At 42.4% G+C, this 27,747-nt stretch overlaps 1 protein-coding gene across 5 annotated transcripts in view; it reads right to left on the bottom strand.

Moving 5' to 3' along the window:
- Positions 1-5,250: 5,250 nt before the first annotated feature.
- Positions 5,251-27,747, bottom strand: part of LOC147417801 (uncharacterized) — a 100,085-nt gene continuing 77,588 nt past the window's right edge. For 3 of the 5 annotated variants that reach the window (XM_086506441.1, XM_086506440.1, XM_086506439.1), the window contains exons 6-7: positions 6,148-6,282; positions 5,251-5,793 (exon numbers count right to left, since the gene is read on the bottom strand). In XM_086506441.1, coding sequence (XP_086362567.1) covers positions 5,755-5,793; positions 6,148-6,282 — 174 coding nt within the window. In that variant the 3' untranslated portion in view covers positions 5,251-5,754. The other 2 variants (XM_086506442.1, XM_086506443.1) reach the window with 2 other exon arrangements.

Here is a 27,747-nt window from a genome sequence, read left to right as displayed (position 1 = left end):
GACGAGGCGTGTCTCATTTGCAAGTGAGCTCCACCATGCTTACGAGACAGAGCTAGCTATGCAAGACATGCCAGTAGACTCTGTAGAGGTAGAGTGACAGTGCTCTAGTGAGACACAATAAGTGTTGTCAGAGTTTATGCAAGCAGAGATAGAGCATGATTGCTCCCTAGAGACACATGTAGGGTTAACAGACATATAGAGATAATAAACATAGATTTCTTTGATATGCTCATGCTAGAGGCTAATGATTTGATGCCAAGATGCACAATTTTGCCTATGGGTGAGAGAGACATAGCCATCCTAGTGTCGGCGATGACACATCTATATGTGATGAGTAGTCCTGATGTTGCAATGCATGCAGATAGCACAAAGGAGGCTGGGACAATTAGGTTTGCGTAGATTTTATTAGCGTTCGATCGTCTCATGTATGAACTACTAGTGTCGAGGCCCGACCTAGCAATTGCATTGGGAGCATTTGTAGTAGGGATGGTCAGTCGTATGGTGATTAATACTAGCATGATGCATTGGAGCTATGCGAACCATACAGAGTTGTCTACGGGATTCACATGTAGGCTCTAGTATGGATACCTATGCTCGCCTATCACTAGAGTTGATACAGCTACATGTAGATTGACTAAGTGAGACATTGGGCATAGGTTGAGAGGGTCTCTCAAAACTATTTTCTTGTACATACTAGTAGTTTAGCTAGTAGCACTTACTTATCAGTGCATCACCTTTTAAGTGGTAGGTTGTTAGGGTAAAGGCGTTACGCCTCTGCCCGTAGCTAGGTGGCTAACCAACTACCCATCCACTATGTGCACATACGCACTACCTTATTCTTCATATATCAAAAAGAATAAGAAGCTCCTCTCACTTCTAGGAGGTTAGCTCCACCCACACATCAGAGCACTTCTCTTCTCATCTTTCCTGTCCCGCAACAACACAATCATGGTCAATGATAGTACTTACAAGATGTTCAAAAATGAGAGGGCCAACTGCCTAATTGTCCCAAAGATTGAAAGCCTCTCTGATGAAGATGATGTAGAGTACCTAACAACGATGTGGCCAACATGGTTGCGGGGTTGGCTCTGTATGGAACATCGATAGGAATACACCTCGAGGCATCTCTAAAGTGCCCCCTACATGAAATTAGTTGCGATGTCCTTCGTATGTTTTCTCAGCTTGGATTAAAAAAAGTAATTATCAACTTTTATATATCTCCATCTTGTGTCTATTGCTGGATTGTGGGCAATAAAGTCCCCCCCTTACTTTTTACGGCTATTAGCCACTGTTGTACCCTTCTTAACATGTATGTATGGTGTGAAAAGAAGAAGAAGAAGAAGAAGAGAGTTTTAACGTCGTAGGAAACTATCCCAAGAGATCTTAAAGATCTAGCCGGGACGAGGAGTTGAACTCAAGACCTATTATTCAAGAATATAAAATGGCTTTATGATTAGAATTGACTTGTCTTTGTTTTGATATCTATGCAGTGATTCCAACACATATGTACATGGCTAGTCTATTATGTTATGATAAGGAACTTGTAATGTCGACAAGAATTGCGGTATATATTTTTCTATGCGAGAAAGTAGAAACGGGGCTTTATGGTCAGAAATGGTTTAGAGAATCAACATCTCAGAGTAAAGATTGGCCCCGATCTACGTAATTGAAACAAGTAAACATGCCTGCAAGACTAGCAAGAAAGCCATACTCAAGTGTCGAAAATAGAAAGTTTCATTCAAAGGATGACAGCCTTTTCCCACATAATGGCTACTATAAGATATATGTATAAGGTAGATTGTGGTAAATACACTCCCGCACATCTGTGTTGATGACATAAATCTCAAAATTAGGAGGATTAGCCAACTCCATTGGGAATTTGATAGCCCTCACTAGATAAGAGTAGTGGATTGCAACCGGTTTCTCACGTAGCAGCTTGTGTCGATCATCAATATTCTTGTCATACTATCCTGACACAAAGTAAGATCCCTTTTTGCATATTGTGCCCTGTGCATCTTTGACCCTTTCGGTTGCTTGAAATTTACTAGCGGAGCATTTGAGAATGTAAAACTCGACCTTCTTAGCGTTATCTGGTTCAATATTAACTGCTAAATTATCACCAACAACATATAGCAACTTTGCCAGGGATCCTTCACACCCCTCACTTCATCATTTAAGACGATGGTCTTGTTTACACAAGACCTCCAGGGCTGCTACATACACGCATTGCAATAACATGACAACTCATGAAGCTTGATCTACGTGGGATCGTGTGTCGAGAAACCACATACACTATGCCTACTCCATGTTCCTTGAATGGTTTCAACTCCAAATGTACGATTGCTATCAACATCACCAACCTTGATTTCCCAAAAATACCTCTTTGGAACTTTCTGATTTTTTGGCCCTGATGTGTTGTTTCCAAGTCTCTCCAAGAGAAAGGACACCACCATCTGGCTTTACCTATTCCCGTGATAAGACACGCTTAATCATGGCTCTAGCATCGTCATGTTCACCTTTTTTGTGCCCAAACCCAAAGAAGTTCCAAGTTATTTGCATCTTCGTTAGCCCGATGTACCTACAAGCATGGAAGGGTCAGACATCACACATTGAAGTGAGACTACATATGCTCAGTTGCACGCTGACAATGGACCCATTTACTTGCCCACAAAGTAGAATGGCCTTGATGCTTTGAACTGCAATGCAACGTCATCTAACCATACCCAATGCTTGCAGACATCAATGCCTTCCTCCCTTGCATTCTTAAGGACACCACCATCTGGCTTTGCCTATTCCTGTGATAAGACACGCTTAATCATGGCTCTAGCATCGTCATGTTCACCTCTTTTGTGCCCAAACCCAAAGAAGTTCCAAGTTATTTGCATCTTCGTTAGCCCGATGCACCTACAAGCATGGCAGGGTCAGACATCACACATTAAAGTGAGACTACATATGCTCATAAAAAATTTAGTTAGCAGTTGCACGCCGACAATGGAACCATTTACTTGCCCACAAAGTAGAATGGCCTTGATGCTTTGAACTGCAATGCGGCGTCATCTAACCATACCCAATGCTTGCAGACATCAATGCCTTCCTCGGTCATTTATTTGTAGTGAACCATGAAGCAATGTTGGACAAATGGCGTCTCATGTTTGGTATCATCTGAGATATAGAAATCCATATAACGTCATAAAGAAAGTGATCAATGCAAGATCGATTGATTAGCCTGCCACCTGTATCTGAAGTTATGTAAAAGAAACTTCTATGTATGTGTTTTAAAAGCTTCAACATCTCACTGACCGCCGGTAGCATATTTTGCTGCAACTCAAGATGCTTTCCCAATTTTCCCTTCTTATTGTTATGCTCCACATATCGAAAAACTTTAACAAGGCATAACTTGTTGCAATCCTTTTTTCTAAAACACTGATCTTCCACCTGGTCGGTTTATGGTAAAGTTTACCATCGGGCTTCTTACACACATTCCTTACACACATTCTTTCCACAGATGTGTGATTCCTTTATATAGGCGTGTTCCTGCTGAGCATTCTTCACTACCATCTGTCATCTAACAAACCTTGCATTGTCTAGTACATTTACAAGTTGTGCCACGGTAGCCAAGTCCCTGTGACTTGACACGGTTGATTTCCTCTTTCAAGTACAACATTTAAACAAGAGCTTGGCAACAATATGTGTTAAAGACCTTCATTTTCTTCACAAAAAATGTCTTATACTTCTCAAAGGAACGTTGTCCCAACTTGAGTTCAGGTTGGCAAGTTTTAAATTTGAAGTAGAATTTAGTCTACAAAACAATTTAGCCAATGCGCACAACATGATCATCAAGGCAACTAATGTTCAATTATAGAAACCACTATGTAACACTATCATACTACATCTATCTCTAGATTACCAGTGCTTTAAATATTTCATTATATATCACTAGATAATACCTTCTAGATGCCAACAATTCATATATGGAACTAAACAATCATATATATCTCTATAAGCATGGTTAATCCAACTGCTAGATTGAATAAAACAATGTTATGTATCTCTGCACAAAATTTATATCATAGTACACATTGCCATATAGCTACATAGTTATATAGATCTACATAGGAGCTATGTAATATTACACCATGCTATCTAGCTATATTACTCCGCACAAAATCTACATAGTAGTACACAATGCTATACCACTATATAACATTACATTGTTATACTTGATAGAAAGCTATATATCATTGCAAAACTATTTCATAGAGCTATATACAAAAATAAAGAATTATATAATACCTAACAGTAAATAATACTTAACTGGTTATATCGGACTTGGAAGTAATGTAAGATCTCCTAAAGCATTGTTCCTAGCAAACACTTTAAATGTAATTCTGATAGATTGTGTACATGTATAGCTCACAACTACATCTAGTACTTCACAATATTAGAAGTTTCTATAAAGAAAGGGGCATGCAAAGTACAAAAAACGCTCCATAAATAGCACTTTTTTCACATAACCAACATTTTAGAGATGTTAAATGCACTATATAGAAGTAAACAATTCTATGTAATGCCGAACATTACTCTACAAACTTGAAAAGAATTTTACTCCAAGGGTAATTACACCACTATATGGTTCATGAATGATGAATGCAAGCAACCAATAAGAAGAAAATGAAAAGAAATCTTTGAGATAAATACTACATAAAATGCTAGAGCACTATATAAAACACAAATCATGAGTACCCATGGTCTAATCAAGGATAGAAAAAAGGATTTGTATAGTGAATATGTCCATCACAACAGAGTAGGATAAAGGAGATCATAGGATTATAGCCACACAATGCAAATAGATATACTAGCAGATGAGAGCAATGTGTCTACAATTACACAATTTCATGTAAATATACTAACATTATCTTTAAGAGGAAACATTTCTACGTGCAGAGCACTACAATAATGTTTGTGCAGATTAATCGATGTTGCAAAGTGTTATTTAATGATATAGCAGCACAAAGAAGAAATAAGGAATAGAACCAAACATTCCAGTAAGCAATATAATATGTTGAGAACGCAACTACCAGTTTCTCAACTTTTACACATGAGACTTGAGTGATGATACTAAATTGGAGGACTAATGCTTCTGAGAAATGATACCACGCAAAAGGAGGAATTTCAACTCTAATTGAACTAAAACGTTTGTCATTCTAAGAACAATGAGAACCAAACAAATCTTAGAACCATGCCCTAAGCATGAATCTCTAAATTTTCATGAATTGCTCTGCCAAAAATCTGATCGTGAACATGATACATTAGTAGATTGTTGATGAGGATAATGGCATAGAAAATAAAGCATTTAATTAGAACATGGGATGAAAACCTTAATTAGAATTTGAAATTGAACTCGCTAGCATTTCATAAAGATAGTGGATTGGATGTTCCATGTTCTATTTTGGACCAAATCTGAAGCGTTTCACATCCTTCTTATTAGGTGAGACACATGAATGGGTTGTCCAAAACTCAAAGATGATGTCCCTCACATCATTTAAGATTGTATCACAACAATGCCTTCTTCTAAACATAGCCATAGAAACACATTCTTCACCATCAACATTAGCCAAAATTTTCTTTGTTGCTACATACAAGTTTCACTTGTGCACATCCAACATCCTTGCAACCTTTAGCAAGTTGGGGTCATCTTGGTCTTGCCTTGCATTTATCAACAATGCTAAGCTGCTCCTTTTCATTACCAGTTGGCTATCTGATCTCGGCCATTTTACGTTGACAATGGAGCCCCTATATGTAGACACAAGGGAAGACTTCACATGTATGTTTTTCGTAAATCTTGCAATTAGCAACATGTATCCCACTAGGCCTTGTGACGGGCTCGTTTCTTGGCTCGCTCATGAATAGAAACACACAGAGGCTGGCTCTCTCTCTCTCTCTCTCTCTCTCTCTCTCTCTCTCTCTCTCATTTGGAGCATTTTTCCCCTTCCTGGACAATTCCAAATATGGTTGTCATTATAGATGACACTCTCAAAGTTCCCTTTGTTCAAGCAATAGTGCCTAAGCAAGTGGCAAAAACAATCAGACAATATGAAAATAAGAAGAAACGGTCTTACAATGCTAGAAAGGAGAAACAAGCTCAACCTGTTTCAAGAGAGGAAAATTTAGCCAATAGTGGCACATATTGTTGGGCTCGTGTTCCAAACAACCAGGTTTCGCAGTATGAAGCACATGAATATTATCATGGAGAGAGTCTTGGAGCATTGTGAGATTTAACTCCTGCATGCCAACAAAGAAACACACGCACAAGGTTTTGACCTCTACAAATTTTTCAAAAAAATGGCTAGTTTTTCCTCTTATCAATTTTCAACTTGGAGAAGCTATTTATTACTCTAAAAGTGGTTGTACATGGACTTAAGCAATAGGATCACCTTACCATGCTTCCACCGAGAGGCATGGATCTCTATTAAGGGTGATTGGGTGGAGTTATTTAAGAGGTGGAACGTGGTCCAAGATCAACTCCCTCACAAAAAGGGTTACAATCTTCAAGTCCAAATATACACAACAATATCTCAATGTAGTTTGTCTGACACAAAGCAATATTTCCATCAACTTGCTTAAAATATACGCCCAAAATGATACGAAAGCCTCAATTATCACATATTTTAAAATAGACATTCAAATGAGTCTTAAAATTAGTCATATATCCCTTCTTTCTTTCAATGAGAAACATGTCTTCGACATAGAGCACAATGATTAAAAATACATCATCTATGCGCTTGACATACAAAATATTCTTAGTTAAGCTATTCTAAAAACTTTGGGCGGTCAAATAAGCACGAATCTTTCAATACCAAGTACATGGAACTTGCTTTATATCATACATAGCCTAACACAAATTGTTTTACATCCCTACACTTTCGCCACAACTCTATCCTTACAATGAACAAGCTTATATTGTTCTAACCTTAAAGCCCACTTAATAGCAATGACCATTTTGCTAGGTAAGTCGCACAAAGACCATGTTCCATTCTTCACGATAACATCATACTCAAATTCCACTCCATTCATTTTTATTTTGTTTCTTTGCATCAAGTGACAAAAATTCTTCCTTATGATAGATCTAAACATAGCCAAAACATAACAATTAGATATGTAGAGGCATCTTGAGGACCTGAACGAAAATGACTAGACAAAGGTGCACCTAATTTCTTGTTGCGCATTGTTTACAACAACCATATAGGTATACCTCGAGCCTACTCATTTTTAGCACCATCCTCATCTATTACATCTTGTAAAAGTTTTATAGGAAATTGGTTGATATGTAGCATCATTTGAAACCTTCATAAAGTGCACATGTTCCTGATTAGGCCTTACATTTGCACTCCCACCATTTGAAACCTTCATAAGGTGCACATGTGCCTCATTAGACCTTACATTTGTACTCCCACCATTAACATACGTAACAATATATCATATACATTTTGTGAGCTCATAATTGTCTCCTTAGTACATGCTAACAAGGGGGAATTGTATCTTCTATATATACAACATCTTCTATATACACAACAAACTAACAAAATTCAGGTCACTAAATAAAGTTTTTCATTTGAAACAACCCTCCATTCAAGAAATTCTCCTTATGCATATATGCAAATTTTGCCAAAATCAAGACCTGAATACAAAAAAGCTAATCTATCCAATGAATGTCTCTCTGTTTTTGTTGAGTAAATATTGGAAAACTCAATAGAAAGTGTAATCAAGACATTAGCATGCACACCCTTAGCATCCCAACCTATTTGCTCAACGATATTGTTTGTAGAAATGTGTATTATCAAAAAACTTGCATAAAAGACAAAATTGTTTGTTGCATAGTACTACCAATAGTAGAAATGAAGGTTGAAATGATCCGGAGTTAAAATTTGAACAATAGCTAGCTCTATGAGCTATCCCAAAGTTATTTTATCCTATGAGCGCTCGCCTTAGTCTTAGAACATGAACCCAAAGGATGCTAGCAACTATGCCTGGATGGAGAAGCCTACTCTCTATCATTTGTCAAAAATATGGCTGCAAAAATGCATGCAAAGATGAAGATGAAGGACAAGCACCCAACAAAGGAGATAGTATTGCAAAGTATGCTAATGCAAAGATAAGGCTTGCACTAGAGTGATGAGAGTATAAAAACCTCTTATCAAGGAAAAAAAGTGCATGGTAAGCGTACTGACACACATTGTTACTGAATATGGTAGCATGTGCAACTTAATTTCTCTCTCGACTTGTAGGCTAGCTATAGAGCTTAGCCAAGATGCTCAAATTGTGACACCATGCAAAAAAAGGAGGATTCATGTGCTTTTCCAAGATGCTTCTCTTGCATAGATTGCATACACATACACAAACAAGACGGCTCTGTATTTCTCTTCCAAGCAAATAGATAAAGAATGCAAACCTTCTTTCTCACCTATCTGCAACGATTACAAAATGAATCATGATATACACATTTATGATAAGTGCCACATGAGTCTACTATGAGAACTAATATTGACCAAAAAAAAAAAATTATCTTTAATATAGGTATTAAATGTGCAGGCTGACGTGGAAAATTGTACGGATTTCCGCATTTCATGCTGGCTGCTAACGTGGCAGGGTTATACGGAATATCGTAAATTGCACTGGTGCTTTCTTTTGGCAGCTTTTGATGACCAGTTGCTTTTGGGACCCCTTGCTTTTGAGTTTAACTGCTTTTGGGACTCTTGGGATCCCTTGCTTTTGAGTTTAACTGCATTTGGGACTCTGATTTTGTCAACCCTTTGTAAGAATAAAAGGAACCCAATGGCCTCACTCTTCAAGGCATCTGGACGCAGCGTCTGAGAGCCGAGGACCCGCAGAAGTTGTATTTTGATCAAGCATTAATATAAAAGAAATACCGAAACGGGCATTGGGTTTTGGGGCCAATACCTTTGGGCATGGAACTACGCCGAGCCGTGTCGACCAAAGTGAACTGTGATATTTAAAGTTGTGAATATTTTAAGTGATTCTCTCGTGTGTCGTGTTGGATTCTCGTCTTGGAGGTGATTGTGACAGTGGAATCAAAGCGCGACGGATTTTGTTTCTACCGAGAAATCCGATCCTCTTACCGCACATGGGTTCAAACAACTAATCCCGCAAGAATCAGACGAACCATCTTGATATTTTTGAAACAGGAGGCAGTACGAAAAATTCGAATGGATTAGAAGATCATGAATACGGGCCACCTTACGCAGCATCAGCTAATGGAGATGCATCCTCAACAGCAGGTTGATGAGTGCAAAGCAGATGCTCAAATTTGCAAAGGATCCTCAATATGCCAAATTTTTGACGTGGCACCCGATTGACGAGGTGCACACTCATTGGTAGAAAGCCATCGATTCCCGAATCAAGTCAGTCCTCAAGCAACCTCCTGTTCCACGGATGTTTACTGAAGATGAACTCGAGGACGTTGTTGAAAAACGACTCAACCAATTATTGGGGTCAAAAGAAAAGCAACTGAAGAAACGTAACAAGGGAATTGATTTCCCCGATTAATTCGGCCAAAAATCCTCTTTTGAACACGCCAGAAAACAGAAGAAGCGTGTACGCTTCGAAGGATTGCCCAATTTGTCCTCTTCTTCTTCTGACATCTCGAAGACCTTCTCTTCTTCTGACTCGAGTGAAAAGGGCAAGAAACGATGAAAAGATCATATATTATATGCAAAAAGCAAGCACTTTTATAGAGCCAATCAGTATGATTTCCTCAACGACAGGGGCAAAAGGCCAAAGACTTCAAAGAGGGAGGACAAGCCGTAAAGTTTGAGTACTTTTCAGGGTTTCGAGATGTTCCCGAGGCTTTAGCCTTTATCCAATAGTTTGATAAAGCATTTTCTGGAGGCCGCTATACAGAGCACTCCAAGATCAGACAGGCATCATCCTTTTTGAAAGGTGATGCACAAACATGGTGGTCCACTCTTTTGTTAAAGAAACAAGTACCGACAAAGTGGTTGAAATTCAAGAAACTCTTTATTTATTCTTGGTTGACTCAGGAGTACAAACGAGATGTGAGAACCGATTAGAACCAACTTCGAATGACCGGGGGTGACACTTTGGATGCTTAATGTGAAAGATTTTGAGATGTTTTCCTTCCGACCTCTTCTTTCAAGAAGATCACTTTTAAGGAGCAGATTGAGAGGTTTTGTTGTGGACTTCCCAATGAAAATCGAGACTACTGTCTTGAGAAAAATTCAGAGGGACATGCTAAGTGAGGATTCGCTATGCATTCGGGTAGCTTGACTTGCTGAACAGATGAACCTTTGACAAGTCAAAACAGAAACAGACAACAACGAGATACATGATCTCGATTGACAGAAGAACAGAGACTAAGAGAAGAACAGCGAGAGGAATATTTCAAAGCAGAAATTTTTTTTGAATGTGGAGAACAAGAAAATATCGTTGCACGGTGTCCCAATAAGGCACAAGAATGAAAAGGGTTGACAAATCGAAAATAGAACGGGACGAGGAGATAGTCGCTAAGAAGAGATATCAGAAAATTATGAATAACATTACTTTGCTTTATGAATAAAATAGATTTTGAATTTTGAATGAAACTAATGCTGTATGAAAGAACCTGCTATTTGTGAACATGTGTGTTGAAAGAAAGACTAACATCCTAAACAAAATGTTGTAGTGAAAGTGAAAGTGGGGGGAATGTCACAAAACGGGAGCGTACACGAGCACTTGGAAAATCTGAAAATTATAATACTTTGCAAACATGAGAGATGGGAGAAGATCGACACAGTATTGGGGACCAGAAGATGGGCTGGTCCCCCCCGTTAAGATTATTCTTTTATTCAGGGAGAATTCTTATACAAGCACGAGAACCCGAGGAAACCCCTCCGTTCTGTAATCTTAGACCCGAAGGTCGTGCTTTCCCGTAAAGGGCTTGGGCACAAGGCCGTTCCTTCCCGTACTTAGGCGCGAGGCCATACTTTCCCGTAAGGAACTTAGGCATAAAGCCGTACTTTCCCGTAAGATGGGAGGTTCCTGCAAAAACAAACCACACAAAGTAACAATTCTCAATGCGTATCAACACTGTATACCTGTCGCTTCTTACTCGGAAAAATGACCTCCGTACTCAGTCGTCACACGAACACTTGCAGTTTCCGTCGCTAGTCTCTGCTCCAGAATCCCAGCACTAGCACTTTCTTCTGCTTCCGGCATGTCCAGAAACTAAACGCTAGCTATCCTTTTATAGGCCCTGGCACCCGGCGGGAATAGGGGCCCAAAAAGCAGAGCCTGGCGCTCCTAGAGAGAGGAGAGAGAAAGATCGCAAATTCAGCCCCCCCCCCTGCGTAGCTTTTTAGCGTTGCCTTTTTTTTGAGGGACTTGCTTTATTTTATTAATAAAGGCCTGGTTACTTAAAAGTGACCGGCCACTTTAATAAAACAAAGTGTGAACCTGTAAAAACTCACTTAGTTAATGAAAACAATGCTACACAGACACGTTCCAGGCGTCCCCGGGTGCAGGACACGACACAGATGCAATGCAGACACAGACTCCTCACGGGAAAACATCTGTCCTCCCGCGACTGTTCCTGCTTTTCGTAAAAAGCTTCATTGAACCCATCTTTATTCTTGTGCTTGCGTTCTTACGCGTATTTTCTTACTCAGTTCGGATTTCCTCCTTAGCCTACGGAATGCCCCCTTACTGATGCACCCGTCACTCATCATGTGACGCATCAGGGGCACTCGTAACCCGGCCCTTTCCACCGAACTTACGGAAACTCCTTCGCGATGTTTACCGTCACCCATCAAATGAAACATCAAAGTTGTCCGTTCTTGATGGCACTTCCTGTAGCTACAATCTTTTAACAGTTCTTAGTGTACACAATAGAATATCCTAGAAAAAGAGATTAATCATTAAAAAATTAAGAAAATAGTCCAATTAGCAACATCCCTCTGGCTTCTAAACAGTTGACCTCAACTGTAGTGCTTGGACATATACCTCCAGTATCTCGGGATAAGCTGCTAATTCCTCCTACGTCATCCACTGAGCATCTAGATTCGAATAATTCTTAAACTTAACCAAATACTTCCGTGTTATCTTTCCGGATTTGAGAGACAGCTCCTGGTGACTTACTATCTGCTCTGGTTGGAGTACTTCTTCTGTTTCCTCAACCTCAGGAGGTTCCTCAGCACTAGGCTGGCTTGGAGGCGGTCCCACATACGGCTGGAGTAAACTGACATGGAAAGCATTATGGATCCTCCAATTAGGCGGTAGCTCTAATCGGAAGGTGACATCATTCACTCGCTCAGTGATCTTAAACGGCCCATAATAACGGGTAGAAAGTTTTACCACCTTCCCCTTATCAGACGCTTGTTTCTTAAGTCTTGCCTTCTCAAACTTGAGTAAGACTAACTGTCCGACTGTTAAGTCGAGATTCCTTCTGTGCTTGTCTGCAGCTTTCTTATGCTTTTCCTGAGAGCGTAGAATAGCTCTCCTAACTTGCCCGTAGGCTGTGTCCAAGTCCCGGACAAATTCATTTGCTGCAAAGATCTTATCCTTAGTTAAAAGGATCGGTGGAAGCAAAGGCTTACCATAGAGAATCTCAAAAGGTGCTTTCCCTGTCGATGAGTGTATGGTATTGTTATACACATACTCAACAAGAGGCAAATATTTCTCCCAGTCAGATTGCCGGTCTGACGCATAAGATTTTAACATATCCAATACTGTGGAATTGGCTATCTCACTTTGCCCGTCCGTTTGAGGATGGTAGGCAGATGAAAAATTCAGCTTCGTACCAAGATTATCCATCAAGGCACGCCAAAAATTTCCTGTCATGCGAGGATCTCGATCACTCACAATAGACTTAGGCATTCCATGATGCTTAAAGATCTGTGCTAGGAAGACCCTAGCCATATGATCTGCTTTGATCGTTTTCTTGACTGGTATAAAGTGTGCTTGCTTGCTAAACCTGTCCACAATGGTCCAGATCGCGTCATTTCCAGTCTGAGTTCTAGGGAGGTCCATGATAAAGTCCATGGCAATACTTTCCCAAGGTTCATTAGGCACAGGCAATGGTTGTAGCAACCCAGGCGTCTTATGCCGATCATACTTCACTTTTTGGCAAACCAAGCATTTCCTGACATACTTATCAATGTCTGCTTTAAGGCTAGGCCAAAACAAATATCTTTCCATTGCTAAGGTCATAGGGAGAATACCCCGATGACCCGCATAAGGCGAAGCGTGTGCTTCATCCATGATCTTCTTTCTTAATGGTTCCTCCACACATATGGCCTAATGGTGGTAGAGATAACCGTCCCGAATGGAATAGGGAAATTCATTCTCTCCACGATGTAGCTTTCCCCAAATGGTGGAGAAATCTGGATCATTCGGATACAAATCTGGTAGTGCTTCTAATTCTTGGTGATACACCGAAGTGATAGCGTTCACCCTTGGCCGCCTAGACAATGCGTCTGCGACTACATTCTTACTCCCAGCCGTGTGAAGGATCTGGAAGTGAAACATAGACAAAAAGTTGGCCCATCTCATCTGTTTCTCAGATAGTTTCCTTTGCGTAAGAAAATACCGCAAACTCTGGTGATCAGTCTTGATCACAAAATCCGCTCCTACAAGATAGTGCTTCCAATTGGATAAGGCGTGAATCACAGCCGTGAGTTCCTTTTCGTAGATTGATGCATGCAACTCTGCATCCTTAAGCTGTCTGCTTTCGTAGGCCACTGCATGGCCTTCTTGGTTTAACACTGCTCCGATGCAATCGCCTGAAGCATCGCAGTGAACCTCAAATGGTTTCCTTAAGTCAGGAACTATCAAAATAGGTCCATGGCTTAGCAAGTACTTGAGCCGATCAAAAGCTCCTTGTTGTCTCGATCCCCATTTGAAAGGAATCTTCTTCTTTGTCAAGTAATGAAGTGGTCCTGCTACATGAGCAAATCCTCGGACAAACCTTCGATAATATGAACATAATCCCAGGAAGCTACGTACATCATGTACCGTAGTGGGAATAGGCCAATCTTCTACCACTCGGATCTTGGCAGGATCTATACTCACTTGATTGTGAGAGACTATATGGCCGAGATAGTGTATCTCTGACAGAAAGAACTCGCTCTTCTTTGCATTCACATGCAACTCATGCTTTTGCAATTCTTGAAACACTAAGTCCAAGTGCTTCCGATGTTCCTCTTCTGACTTAGAGAAGATGAGTATGTCGTCAAAGAATGCTCCCGTAAAAGCTCGATACGGGCTGAAAATGCGGTCCATCATGCGATTGAAGGTCGCAGGAGCATTGGTCAAGCCGAAAGGCATTACCAAAAATTCATATAGTCCAAAGGTTGTGGTGAAAGCAGTCTTGTGGATATCCTCAGGGGCGATCCGTATCTGATGATACCCACTCTTTAAGTCTATGCGACTAAAGACACTTGCACCCTGCAACTTATCAAGTATATCATCAATCCGAGGGATTGGAAAGCGATTCTTGATCGTGCTCTTGTTTAAAGACCTGTAGTCTATGCACATTCGAAACGTGCCATCTTTCTTCTGCACCAGTAAAACTGAAGATCAATAGGGTGAAGCACTTGGCCGTACTAACCCTTTCTCTAGAAGCTCGTTGACTTGCTTCAGAATTTCCTCTTGCTGAGCAAGACTTACCCGATAAGGGGGTTGATTGGGAGGCGAGCTACCCGGTATGAGATCTATGCGGTGATCTTCCAGGCGTACCGGAGGGAGTTCATCAGGAAGTGTTTCTGTGAAACAATCTTTGTACTTCTCAATAAATTGAAGACGCTGAATTTCCAGACTAGAGAGAGAGTCCCTACTAGTTTTATCCTTTTCACGTGCAAAAATCAAGTAAGCAAAAACACACTTGTTCATTTCTTTCTTAATGGAGATATGGCTTACAATTGGGAACTGCCAATCTCCTGCATCAGCTTGAATCTTTATTTTCTTACCCCCATGATCAAAAGTGAGGGTCTTTTCCACATAATTGGGAATAGGTGTCATGTGGAAGTGCCATGGCATACCCAAGATGATATCACATCCCTCGATGGGTGCCATCAAAAATGATTCGCGGTCCTTGTACTTGCCAATCCGTAGATTGAGCTGTCCTTGCACGGGAGTTGCATTGGTTGTCAACCCCTCGAATGCCGATCTGGATGTAACCGGTGTGCCAAGCTGAGCCGGTGTGAGGCACAATCGTTCCGCAGTATCCAGGGAGATGAAGTTATCCATGGATCCTGGATCATAAAGAATCACTACTCGCTGGTTGTTCAAAGACCCCCAGCCCTTCAGAAGTTGACGCTTCCCTTTCTCAGATTCTGTGTTTCCTTGAACATCTGGGATTGAGTTCGAGCTTGGCGGTGCGGGTTCCTTCCTTGCTTTCTCTTGCCTCGTAGAGGCTTGCTCTTGCCGTTGCTGCTTTAGCGGGTAATCCGGTTTCATATGTCCTTTCTCGCCACAGTAGAAGCATCTTCCTTCCTCTCTGAAAGTTTGAAGTTGAGTAGGAGAAAGATACTTAGTTCGCTTGCCATTGCCCTCTGGCTTCTTAGAGTGGTCATCGTCTCTAGATGGAGGACGTTTTCTTCCTTGGCCCCCTTGGTCATCGTAGACCCCTCTTTGTCTTGCACGGAAAGTGCTATGCTCCATTTTTCTAGGCGTCCCAGTTGAGTGCAAATCCTCAGCAATGATTGCTGACTCCATCATCCTCTAAAGAGTGTCATGCGGATACACTTTCATACTCTTTCGAAGCTGCAGTTGGAGACCCGCTTCGAGCTTTCTTTTCTTTTCCTCGTCGGCAATCTTCATGAAGAGAGTGACCTTCAGAAGAACCGACCAATACTTGTCCACATAAGTCGTTACTCTTTCATGTTCCTTCTGGGCAAGCCAGTCCCATTCCTTCCGTATGTCTTGCTCGAAGTCAGGTGGAAGAAATTGTTCATAAACTTCAGATTTGAAGCTCTCCCAAGTTCTGGCCTGAGAACCTTCCAGAATCTTGGCTAACCACCAATTACTTGCCGTTTCCTTGAGGTGCATCCCCACATGGCATAATTTGGATCTTTCTGTGAAGTGCCGATTGGTAAAGGCGACTTCAAACTGTCTGATGAAGGACAGTGCTTTGGAGATGTCTCTCCGTCCGTTGTAGGTTTCGAACTTGATGTCCTTGTCGCCCGATTTGAAGACTCTCATGCGATGTTAAGACTTGCAACCATGCTTCTTGAATCGAGGCTTATCTTTAGGTTGATGTAGGGTAGTGGCAGTAGTAGCGGCTTCCTTCTTCTGACAAGATGATCGAGAAGTATAAGTATAATCAGGAGAGTAAGATGGAGATGAGATAGAGATGTCCTTGCTCTCATCTAGCAAAGAGAGCGCTTTTTCTTGGCCTTTCCTTGAAGTAGGCCGTTCATTCCGATCTGAAGATCCTTTGTGCACCTCGGCACGTTCTTCTTCTCTTGCCTCCTGTGGTCTCACACCAACAGTGTTGTCTGGATGCTTGGCTGCATCAGTACCATTCGTTTTCTTCATTTCGCCCAAAAGCTTTTGGACGTCTGGCAACAGTAAGATTTGTTGCAAATCCGCAAGCTGAGCTTGCACTTGTTGAAGCTCCTCTTCAACGCTTCTCCCTTGGCCCGACATGGTTCTTCCCGTTCTTCCCGGAGTCGTCCTTCTTTGCAGAGAAAGAGAGGAGTCCGAGCTCTGATACCACTGTCACAAAACGGGAGCGTACACAAGCACTTAGAAAATCTGAAAATTATAATACTTTGCAAACATGAGAGAAGGGAGAAGATCGACACAGTATTGGGGACCAGAAGATGGGCTGGTCCCCCCCGTTAAGAGTATTCTTTTATTCAGGGAGAATTCTTATACAAGCACGACAAGCCGAGGAAACCCCTCCGTTCTGTAATCTTAGACCCGAAGGTCGTGCTTTCCCGTAAAGGGCTTGGACACAAGGCCGTTCCTTCCCGTAAGGGACTTAGGCGCGAGGCCGTACTTTCCCGTAAGATGGGAGGTTCCTGCAAAAACAAACCACACAAAGTAACAATTCTCAATGCGTATCAACACTGTATACCTATCGCTCCTTACTCGGAAAAACGACCTCCATACTCAGTCGTCACACGAACACTTGCAGTTTCCGTCGCCAGTCTCTGTTCCAGAATCCAAGCGCTAGCACTTTCTGCTGCTTCCGGCATGTCCAGAAACTAAACGTTGGCTGTCCTTTTATAGGCCCTCGCACCCGACGAGAATAGGGGCCCAAAAAGCAAGGCCTGGCGCTCCTAGAGAGAGGAGAGATAAAGATCGCAAATTCAGCCCCCCCCCCGCGTAGCTTTTTAGCGCTGCCTTTTTTTTGAGAGACTTGCTTTATTTTATTAATAAAGGCCTCCCTTAAAAGTGACCGGCCACTTTAATAAAATAAAGTGTGAACCTGTTCAAACTTTAAAAACTCACTTAGTTAATGAAAACAATGCTACACGGACACGTTCCAGGCGTCCCCGGGTGCAAGACACGACACAGATGCAATGCAGACACAGACTCCTCGCGGGAAAACATTTGTCCTCCCGCGACTGTTCCTGCTTTTCGTAAAAAGCTTCATTGAACCCATCTTTATTCTTGTGCTTGCGTTCTTACGCGTATTTTCTTACTCAGTTCGGATTTCCTCCTTAGCCTATGGAATGCCCCCTTACTGATGCACCCGTCACCCATCATGTGACGCATCAAGGGCACTCGTAACCCGGCCCTTTCCACCGAACTTACGGAAACTCCTTCGCGATGTTTACGTTGTCAGGAGTTTTTTGGAGCAAGGGATTGCGCATATGTACATATACATGCATGGTGCATCAAATAAAGAATTGCCCATTTTTCAAAGCCAGGTGGTTACGTGGGGCCCACATGTGTACAGGTAGGACAGGGTGTACATAGTGCATCGATTTTCACTATTACCAGTACCACTGTGTTTTTTCTATAATAAAGAGGAGTTGTTAGCGCGTAAAACTTCTCGAGGAAGCTATCCGCGGGCCGACGACATGAGGTAAGCAGGTGCGTCAGATGGCATCTAGTGGCGTCAGGAGGCCGAACGGGGTTAATACTCGCACGTGGATGAATACGGACACAACGTGGGTGTTTTCTTGTGAGAGTTATGCAGAAAGGTCATCATGAGGACCACTTTTTGGGGCCACTTCACGTGGTTGCGAGACGCATTATTGAAAAGAAATGAGTGCCAGGTGTGCGCATGGATGCAGCAGGGTGACAACTATGCACTGCGAGGTCAGTTTTTGGCCTGTTCGGGGTCCGTTTGAGGTCATCTAAAAGGCCAAGGGTGCCCAACTAATAAAGCTAAGTGTGGGAACTGAAAAAACAGAGAGAAGACCAGAAAAAACGTGGAGAAGAGAGGAGGAACAGCCGCAAGTGTATTTTTGCTGTTTTTGGAGCATTTTTTTGCCCTAAACTGCTCATCTGAGGTCGGATTTGAGCACATTGACATTGTAGGGTGGGGTTTTTGGGCGTTCCGAACGCAATGGCGCTGTCCATTTTGCCAAATTCCTCACAGATTTTTTGTTGTTTTTCTGTGTAATCTTCTTCGGTGAGTGAAGCCTCTCCGGTGAGTGAAGCCTCTGCTTAACTTTGTGGTTGTATCTGGTGTATTTCCTCAATACTGTGTAAACTATTTGCCCCATTGGTGTTGGGCTGAGCTTCATTGAGTCTAAACAACAGCAATTTGCCTCCTTTGAGCTGAATTGAGAGTGTGTGTGTGAGTGTGTATATGTGAGTGTTGAGTGGGCAAGTGGGAAATCTCTCTTCTCACTCCGTCTGTGTGTTTCCTGTCTCGGCCAGGCTGGTTGTGTAAGCCGAGTGGTGCCCCATAATGTGTGTGTGTATCATCCCAAGAGTGTGTGTCGGGTCATTATAGAGGCGTTGTGTGTGTTTCCATCCCGCTCACATTCTTTTGGTGCCCCCACTGAGGATCTTCTTCGAGTACCTTCTGCTTCGAGCTTCAAGCTTCGAGATTCGGGATTACAGGTTGCAGGTTACAGGTTACAGGGACAGGTACAGGTGATTCACACAGGTACAGATAGCTCGAGTACAGTGATATACTAGCAGTGATGTCACTTGCAATTGTTGTGGGTATGCATCACTTGGCGCCTATTTGAGCGCATCGTTTGTTGGATTGTACGTTACTTGTGGAAACTGCCATTGTACGCATTTGTGGAGCCATACTTGGTTGTATTTGGCAGTCCCAGCCATTTCTGAGACTTGGTCTAGAAGATAGTCATTTCTGAGACTTGAGTATACGCGATTTGCATTAGCCTTCGTGTGAGGGTCGATAGCGTGAGGTTTTTATTGAGCTGGGGGATTCTCAAATGTGGAGATCCTTTCGGTGATACAGGTAGCTGGAGCACCCTTTTCGTGACCTTGCCATAGGCTATGTACTAGTGATTCCTAATTGATGCTCGGGTTCTATTGTTGGCAGTTTATGCATACATAGACAGTCTATATTTTGGGTTCACACTGCTCTACTTCTGGGAAACTCTCCAAAATTTTTCCAAGTTATGATGGCTGGTTTTTTGGTATTTTGAGCCATTTATGCTGTTATGCTGCTGAAATTTGGGCAAAAATCAGAGGATAAGTCAGGTGTGCCTTCTTGGGAGCTTCATGATTGGCTTTAATGGATGATCAAAATGGCCCTCAGTTCACTCCTTTTCATTTAACTCAAAGAATCCATATTAATGTTCATGTGTCCAGGAAAATCTTTTTCCAGCAGCGCATAGTCTTTATGTTTGGGCCAAGAAGATTGAGAGAGATCCTGGAATGTCCTTTGCCTGTTGTCATTCCGATGATTAACTATGAAAACTCATTTGATGTGCATGTATTTGTCCTTATCTAAAGCTGAGCTCCATTGAAGTTTCTGGGGATTGGGTAGTGAAAAGTTTTGGGTTCTTGCACGTGTGTTCGAAGGGGTAGCCATGGCTTTCTCTTATCCGGAGTTTCATGGAAGAAGTGATGAAGATGTGGAAGAATTTTTGGAAAAGATGGAGGTTGCCTTCATTAGCAACCAGATTCATGACCCTACGCAGATGTTACGCCTTCTCCAAATTTGTTTGAAGAGTGATGCACGAGTTTGGCCTAAAGCATTTGAAGAGGAGTTGCGTGTGGCTGATCCACCTGTAAGGTTGAGTTGGGACAATCTACGACATGGGTTGGAAGTGGAGTTTGTGAAGATAGAAGATCCTGACAAAGTGTCCTGACAAAGTGTGGCAAGAAGTACAAGGTTTGGTGCAAAAGAAAGGTGAGCCAGTAGATGCGTACATACGTAAATTTTCATTGGCATGGGAGCGGATGTGCAAGGCTTTAGCTCCACTCTCCAACGTATATTCTCCCAAAGACCAGCCAAGAACCTATACTTCTTCATCATGTCAGGTGGGGGTACATATGAAGATGCACTAGAGGTAGTAAGAAACAAAGAGTGGAAGCTGAAGCAAATGAGCCAGTTAGGGGTGGAGTCTTTGCCAATGAGGTCTGAATTTCAGCCTATGGACTCTTTACAAGGTCGCATGCATGCCAGGGGTTCATCACGAACCAGTGGTTCCTGTTACTACTCATGTTATGCCAGCAGTGGTCACTACAACAGTGCAAGATGATGGGCTAAGGCAAGACATGAGGCAAATGGTAGATTTAATGAAGAATCTCATCCTAAACATGCTAGGTCAAGTGGGAAATAATCGAGGTCGAGGGAGGTTTGGAAATCAGCCAGGAGGTGAAAAAAGGCCTAGGAATGGTGTTGGACAAAGCAATGGTAGGTTTTGGAGGCAGACGCCCACATGTTACAATTGTGGAGAGTTGGGTCACATCAGCCCGCAATGTGATAAGCCACCAAGGATGGGGGGAGACATGTATCCATTGCCAAGACAGGTGTTAACTAGGTCGCATGATTATGGCATCGAAATTAAGGGAGATGAAAGAACCAGTGGATTAACCCACGAGGAAAAGGGAAAGACAAAAGTGTTAAGTGTGGTTACCTTAGAGAAGGCATCAAAGCTAGAGGATACATTAGTGATGCCTATTGGGAAGAGGACGACAGAGGACAAGGAAGGAAGAAGTGCCCCAGGTCCTAGTAAGAAGAAGGGAAAGAGTCATGAAGGTGAGGATGTCAAGGCCAAGAGGAAAAGGAGAGCTCGTCGAAAGTTTCATGTTTCAGATTTTCCACTAGGGGATGGGCAATTAAGCTATGACTTGAAGGAGGATCTGACGAGCAGGAAGGCAGATGTTACTTTTGGGCAACTTATAGAGATGGTGCCTAAGCTAAAGCGATAGTGAAAGAGGATGGTTAACCCAATGGAGAAAGAGCCAGAGAGAGGTTCAATAAAGGTGTTGGCAATGGATGAGCTACCAGACATTTGTCCAATAGTAGATGTGTGGCATAAAAGGAAAAATTTGGGACAAGGTTATGTGGATGGCGGAGCCCAAATATGCGTCATAACACACTCATGCGTTGAGAAGATGGATCTCACAGTGGCTAGGGTGTCAAGTTTTCGGATCAGATTGGCAAACCATCAAAAAGTAAAATGCTTGGGTGTTGTAAAGAGCTTAGAAGTGGAGGCATATGATGCAAAGGCAGTGGTTGATTTTCATGTGATTCCAGCAGGGTTGGGAGCATATCCTATTATACTGGGCAGACCATGGTTACGTGCAGTGGGAGCTGTTCAAGATTGGCGACATGGTACGATTAGCCTCTATGGAAAGACGGGTACCAAGAAGCTTTATAATATGGACACAAGGAAACGATTAGAGGAGCTTTATGAAGATGAGGATGAGTCTAGTGATGAAGACTCTTCCACGGTGACAGATGAGGACAGATAGCACTACCAGCACTGATGAGGATGTTGATGTTGCATTTCTTTTGATGGACAAAGAAATCCAGGAGTTTGGTTTAGTTGCATTTGCGAATGAGGTTGAAGATGAAAGTGAAGGGCCTTATGAAGTGATTGAAGGGCTCATGCAAACCAAGGTTGAGTTGTCAAAGAAGCAGGAATTGTTGACACAAATGATCAGTGGAGACCTCTCAGCTATGGAGAAGGATATATATTTGCACATGCTGCCTAGTTTTCCTGATTTGTTCATTACTTCATATGAAGAGATCAGAGGGTTCAAGGGCGAAGAGATACATATAGAGCTGAAAGAAGGTGCTAAGCCAGTGCGGCAAAGGCTAAGAACGATGGGTCAAGAGCAAATGGAAGCCTTGCGAGAAGAGGTGGACAAGTTGTTGAAGGCAGGGTTCATAGTCCCTGTGGAGACCACAGAATGGGTGAGTCCAGTTGTAGTCAGTCCAAAGAAGGATGGGAAGTGGAGAATTTGTGTAGATTTTAAACCCTTAAACGCAGCCACTAAGAAGAACCCATATCCTCTTCCATTCATCGATCAGATCTTGGATTCAGTGGCAGGTTATGAGAGGTACAGTGTGTGTGATGGTTTTTCAGGCTATTTTCAATTGAAGATTGCTCTTAAAGACCGCACAAAGACCACTTTTATTACGCCATGGGGCTGCTATTGCTACACAGTATTGCCATTTGGGTTGTCAAATGGACCTTCCTTCTATCAAGAGAGAGCAAATTGGGTGTTGGAACCATTCATTGGTAGTTGTGTTAAAGCTTTTATGGATGACTTCTGTGTTTATAGCAGTAGGGCTGAACACCATGAGAAGTTGCAGATGGTATTGGCTCGATATGATGAATGTGGAGAACAACTAAATCCAAAGAAATGTCATCTAGCGCAGCCAAGGGTGAAGTTATTGGGCCATATGGTGTCAAAAAATGGCATTGAGGCTCATCCAGATAAGGTTAATTCTATTATTCTTCTTCCATCACCAACGAGTACGAAGCAATTGGCAACTTTTATACACAAAGTGAAGTACATGGCACGGTTTATTTCATTGTCTTCGCAGCTTCTTTATCCATTACAACAAGTGGCAAAGCATGATCCATTGCAATGGGATGACAAGTGTGAAGAAGTGTTTCAAGAGGTGAAAGAGGTGTTAGGGGGGTTGTCAGCCATGCAGGCTCCTGATTGGGAGAAAGTGTTTTATGTAAATCCATCAGTAGGGGATGATGCCATTGGAGCCATGCTATTGCAAAAGGGGAAGGGCAGCCATTATATGAGGCCAGTGTATTGTGCAAGCCGAGTGAAGTTGGTAGCGGAGAGAAAGTTCTCGGAAGTAGAGCTAGTGATGGCCAGTGTAATATTTGCTTGTCGACGATTTCGTCATTACTTGTTACCACGGCTTTTTGTTTTCTTGACGAGTTATGCCTTTTTGCCACAGTTAATTAATGGTACTAACATGTCAAATGTGGTGAAGAAATGGGTAATTGAGCTGCAAGAGTTTGAGTTCTCTTTTCTAGTGGAAGATAGTACAAGGGCTACCCTAGCTGATTTGTTGACCTACAAGGAGAATCCCCTTATTGTTAAGGAAGAGGTGGTGAGAAAGGTAGTTGAAGAAGTGCCACAGATCAGCAATGCACATGTGTTGTTCTTTGATGGTTCATATAGAAAGAGCCATGATGCAGCTTCAGGGGGTATAGCACTTTATGATCCAGAGGGGAAGCTAGTATGCGCGAGAGGGTTCAAATTGGATGCTCATAGTAACAATGAGGCTGAATATGCTACTCTGGAAGCCGGATTACATATTTGTTTGAAGCATGGGATTCGAAGGTTTGAGCATAAAAGGTGATGCCTTGTTAGTGGTGAAGCAAGTGCTGGGTGTGTGGAAGAGCAAGAACACCTCATTGAAGGAAATGTGCTTCAGAATTAAAGGCATGTTAAAAAAGTTCGAAGCATGGATCATCAGACACATTGAACGTGCTCTAAATGGAGAGGCACATGAAGCAGCTCAAGGCATGATTGGGGAGCTATTTGTGTTGAGGACCACTTTACCTCTTTATCATGGCCGGGAAATTTTGGCTCAAGAAGAGTTTTTGCTAACAGGAATCATTCCAAAGGAGATTCAGAAGTCTAAGAAGTATGGCTTTGTGCGTAGAGCATACAGGTACAAATTGATTGGTGATGTCTTATACATGAAAGGGGTTGATCTCGTGTTGAGACGTATACCTTGGCGGGAGGAGCTTTACAGAGTGTTGGAAGAGAATCATGAAGGCGCATGTGGTGGCCATTTTGCTCTAAAGATCACCTTGCATAAGATTTTGCAAGAGGGGTATGTATGGCCTAGTTTGCACAAGGATGTTCACCATTGGTGTAGGTCTTGCAATAGGTGTCAAGCATTTGGGAAGAGAGTGTTGAAGCCAGAGCTACGAAAAACCATTATGGCGTTTGATGTGTTTGAAAAGTGGGGGATTGATGCAATAGGCCCGTTACCTATCACAAGCAGGGGCAAAAGCTATATTTTGACTGCACTGGACTATCTCTCTAGATGGGCAGAGGCTATAGCAGTAAAACAGATCACTGCAAAGGATGTGGCAAAATTTGTGTATGATGAAATATGTTGCAAGTTTGGGGTGCCATTAGAGCTACTTTCAGATAAGGGGCCAGGATTTAGAGCTAAATTGCTAGACTTCTTATGCACAAAGATGAAGATTAGGCACCAGCATACCACTCCTTATTACCCGCAGTGTAATGGCTTAAATGAAAGATTCAATGGTAAGTTGGTACAAATTCTTTCTAAAGTGACAGAGCACCAAGGAAAGAATTGGGATTTGGAATTGCCTAGTGCATTATGGGCTTACCGTACTTCGGTGAAGACAGATACAGGGTTTACTCCATTTCATTTGGTGTATTGAAAGGAAGCACTATTGCCTGTGGAGGTAGAGTTGCCTACGGTCAAGATGTTAGAGAAGTTGCTTGGGCCACCTAGTGATGCATTCAAAGAGAGGCTCTTGCAGTTACAAGAGGTCCAGTTGGATAGGATGAGCGCATTGGAGCATTATGGGCAGATGCAGGATAAGGCTTTGGCAAAGATAAATAAAAAGGTCAAAAGTAAGGGTATCAAGAAACATGACTTGGTTTTGCGCTACAACAGTAAGCTGGACAACACCTTCCAAAAGAAGTTTCAAATTAAGTGGGAAGGCCCTTTCAAGGTAGTGGAGTGTTTTCCAAATGGCACATATCAGCTGGCTAACCTGGATGGTGTTCTACATAAGTCAAGGGTAAATGGATTGCGTCTTAAATTGTATCATGCTAGATTGATTATGGTGGAGCAAGACAAGCTGTCTGTGGATCAAGCAGTGTTGGTGAGGGATAAGGAGACCTGTGATGCGGCGAGTCTCATATCTCTCTTTGCTGCTGCTGATCATGAATGATCTAGCATGCTAGGGGATGGGAAAATTATGTCAGGAGTTTTTTGGAGCAAGGGATTGCGCATATGTACATATACATGCATGGTGCATCAAATAAAGAATTGCCCATTTTTCAGAGCCAGGTGGTTACGTGGAGCCCACATGTGTACAGGTAGGACAAGGTGTACATAGTGCATCGATTTTCACTATTACCAGTACCACTGTGTTTTTTCTATAATAAAGAGGAGTTGTTAGCGCGTAAAACTTCTCGAGGAAGCTATCCGCAGGCCGACGACATGAGGTAAGCAGGTGCGTCAGATGACATCTAGTGGCGTCAAGAGGCCGAACGGGTCGATACTTGCATGTGGATGAATACGGATACAACGTGGGTGTTTTCTTGTGAGAGTTATGCAGAAAGGTCATCATGAGAACCACTTTTTGGGGCCACTTCACGTGGTCGCGAGACGCATTATTGAAAAGAAATGAGTGCCAGGTGTGCGCATGGATGCAGCAGGGTGACAACTATACACTGCGAGATCAGTTTTTGGCCTATTCGGGATCCGTTTGAGGTCATCTAAAAGGCCAAGGGTGCCCAACTAATAAAGCTAAGTGTGGGAACTGAAGAAACAGAGAGAAGACCAGAAAAAACATAGAGAAGAGAGGAGAAACAGCCGCAAGTGTGTTTTTGCTGTTTTTGGAGCATTTTTTGGCCCTAAACTGCTCATCCGAGGTCGGATTTGAGCACTGTGATATTGTAGGGTGGGGTTTTTGGGCGTTCCGGACGCAATGGCACTGTCCATTTTGCCAAATTCCTCACAGATTTTCTGCTGTTTTTCTGTGTAATCTTCTCCGGTGAGTGAAGCCTCTCCGGTGAGTGAAGCCTCTGCTTAACTTTGTGGTTGTATCTGGTGTATTTCCTCAATACTGTGTAAACTATTTGCCCCATTGGTGTTGGGCTGAGCTTCATTGAGTCTAAACAACAGCAATTTGCCTCCTTTGAGCTGAATTGAGAGTGTGTGTGTGTGTGTATATGTGAGTGTTGAGTGGGCAAGTGGGAAATCTCTCTCTTCTCACTCCGTCTGTGTGTTTCCTGTCTAGGCCAGGCTGGTTGTGTAAGCCGAGTGGTGCCCCATAATGTGTGTGTGTATGATCCCAAGAGTGTGTGTCGAGTCATTATAGAGGCGTTGTGTGTGTTTCCATCCCGCTCACACCGTCACCCATCAAATGACACATCAGAGTTGTCCGTTCTTGATGGCACTTCCTGTAGCTACAATCTTTTAACAGTTCTTAGTGTACACAATAGAATATCCTAGAAAAAGAGATTAATCATTGAAAAATTAAGAAAATAGTCCAATTAGCAACAGGGAAAGACTAGAGACTCTGTAGCCGATCGGAACTCTGCTGCAAAACTTGTCTGTCTGGCTGTCTAGTGGTAATGGCTGGCCTGAAATAGTCCGTAACCTGTCGATGAGTCTGTCTCTCTAGTCGCCTCACCAAGCAATCTCTATGTCTCCTCAACTCAAGCAAGAACAGACTGAAGCATCTGTGATCCTGGTATCCCATAACTCTGGAAAGTGGTCCAAAACCCTCCCTGATTAAGCAGTGGAATCGCCCGCGAATCTCATAGTATGTGGAGCAATGACATATGTAATGCAGCTTTATCTCTGGCTCCCTATGGCATACACGACATAACCTTGCCTCAGCCAGAACTCCTCTATATTGCCAATCTCAATCTCAAGCTGGTGTAAGGATGTGTGTATCTGCCAATAGCAGCCGCATACCATATGATATGTGTATCCATAGACTTGACTACAAAGCCATTACATGTGGGGGAAGCCGTTGGCACTTCTTTGATGCTTCTCATGAGAGAGAGAGAGAGAGAGAGAGAGAGTCTAAAAACAACAAAAAAAAACACAAGAAACTCTTAAAAAACAACAAGAAATGCTTGAGAAACCTTAAAAAACAGCAAAACACAAATTTGGAACCCTAAAAAACAGCAAGAACAGTGACGGAACCCTAAAAAACAGCAAAAAACAGTGACAAAACCCTGAAAACAACCCAAAAGTAATTTTAAAACCCTAAAAACAGTAAAGAAGAAGTGACAAAACCCTAAAAACAGTGAGAGACCCATGAGAGAGAGAGAGAGAGAGAGAGAGAGAGAGAGAGAGAGAGAGAGAGAGATCGGCCTATGAGGCAATTCAGATGTACATGGGTGTGTCCTCTGCTCATTAATGAAAGACCATATGTTTGTTGGAGAGAGAGAGAGAGAGAGAGAGAGAGAGAGAGAGAGAGTTTATGGGCAGGCCTTATTACATCGACCAAGAGCATGGGCTGAAAAGTTTTGAACTTGAAAGGTGGTAAAGTTCTATAGCAATTAGACACAACTTGGATGTAACTACATAGATTGTGCATTAGTAGCTAGAGCCACATGAACAATCCTATATCAAGC

Source organism: Adiantum capillus-veneris, chromosome 30 (assembly GCF_014529385.1).
Source record: "Adiantum capillus-veneris isolate H3 chromosome 30, ASM1452938v2, whole genome shotgun sequence".
NCBI classification, from domain to species: Eukaryota; Viridiplantae; Streptophyta; class Polypodiopsida; order Polypodiales; family Pteridaceae; genus Adiantum; species Adiantum capillus-veneris.
The sequence above is the reverse complement of the archived record's forward strand: the minus strand, read 5'-3'. Positions and strand labels throughout refer to the sequence as shown.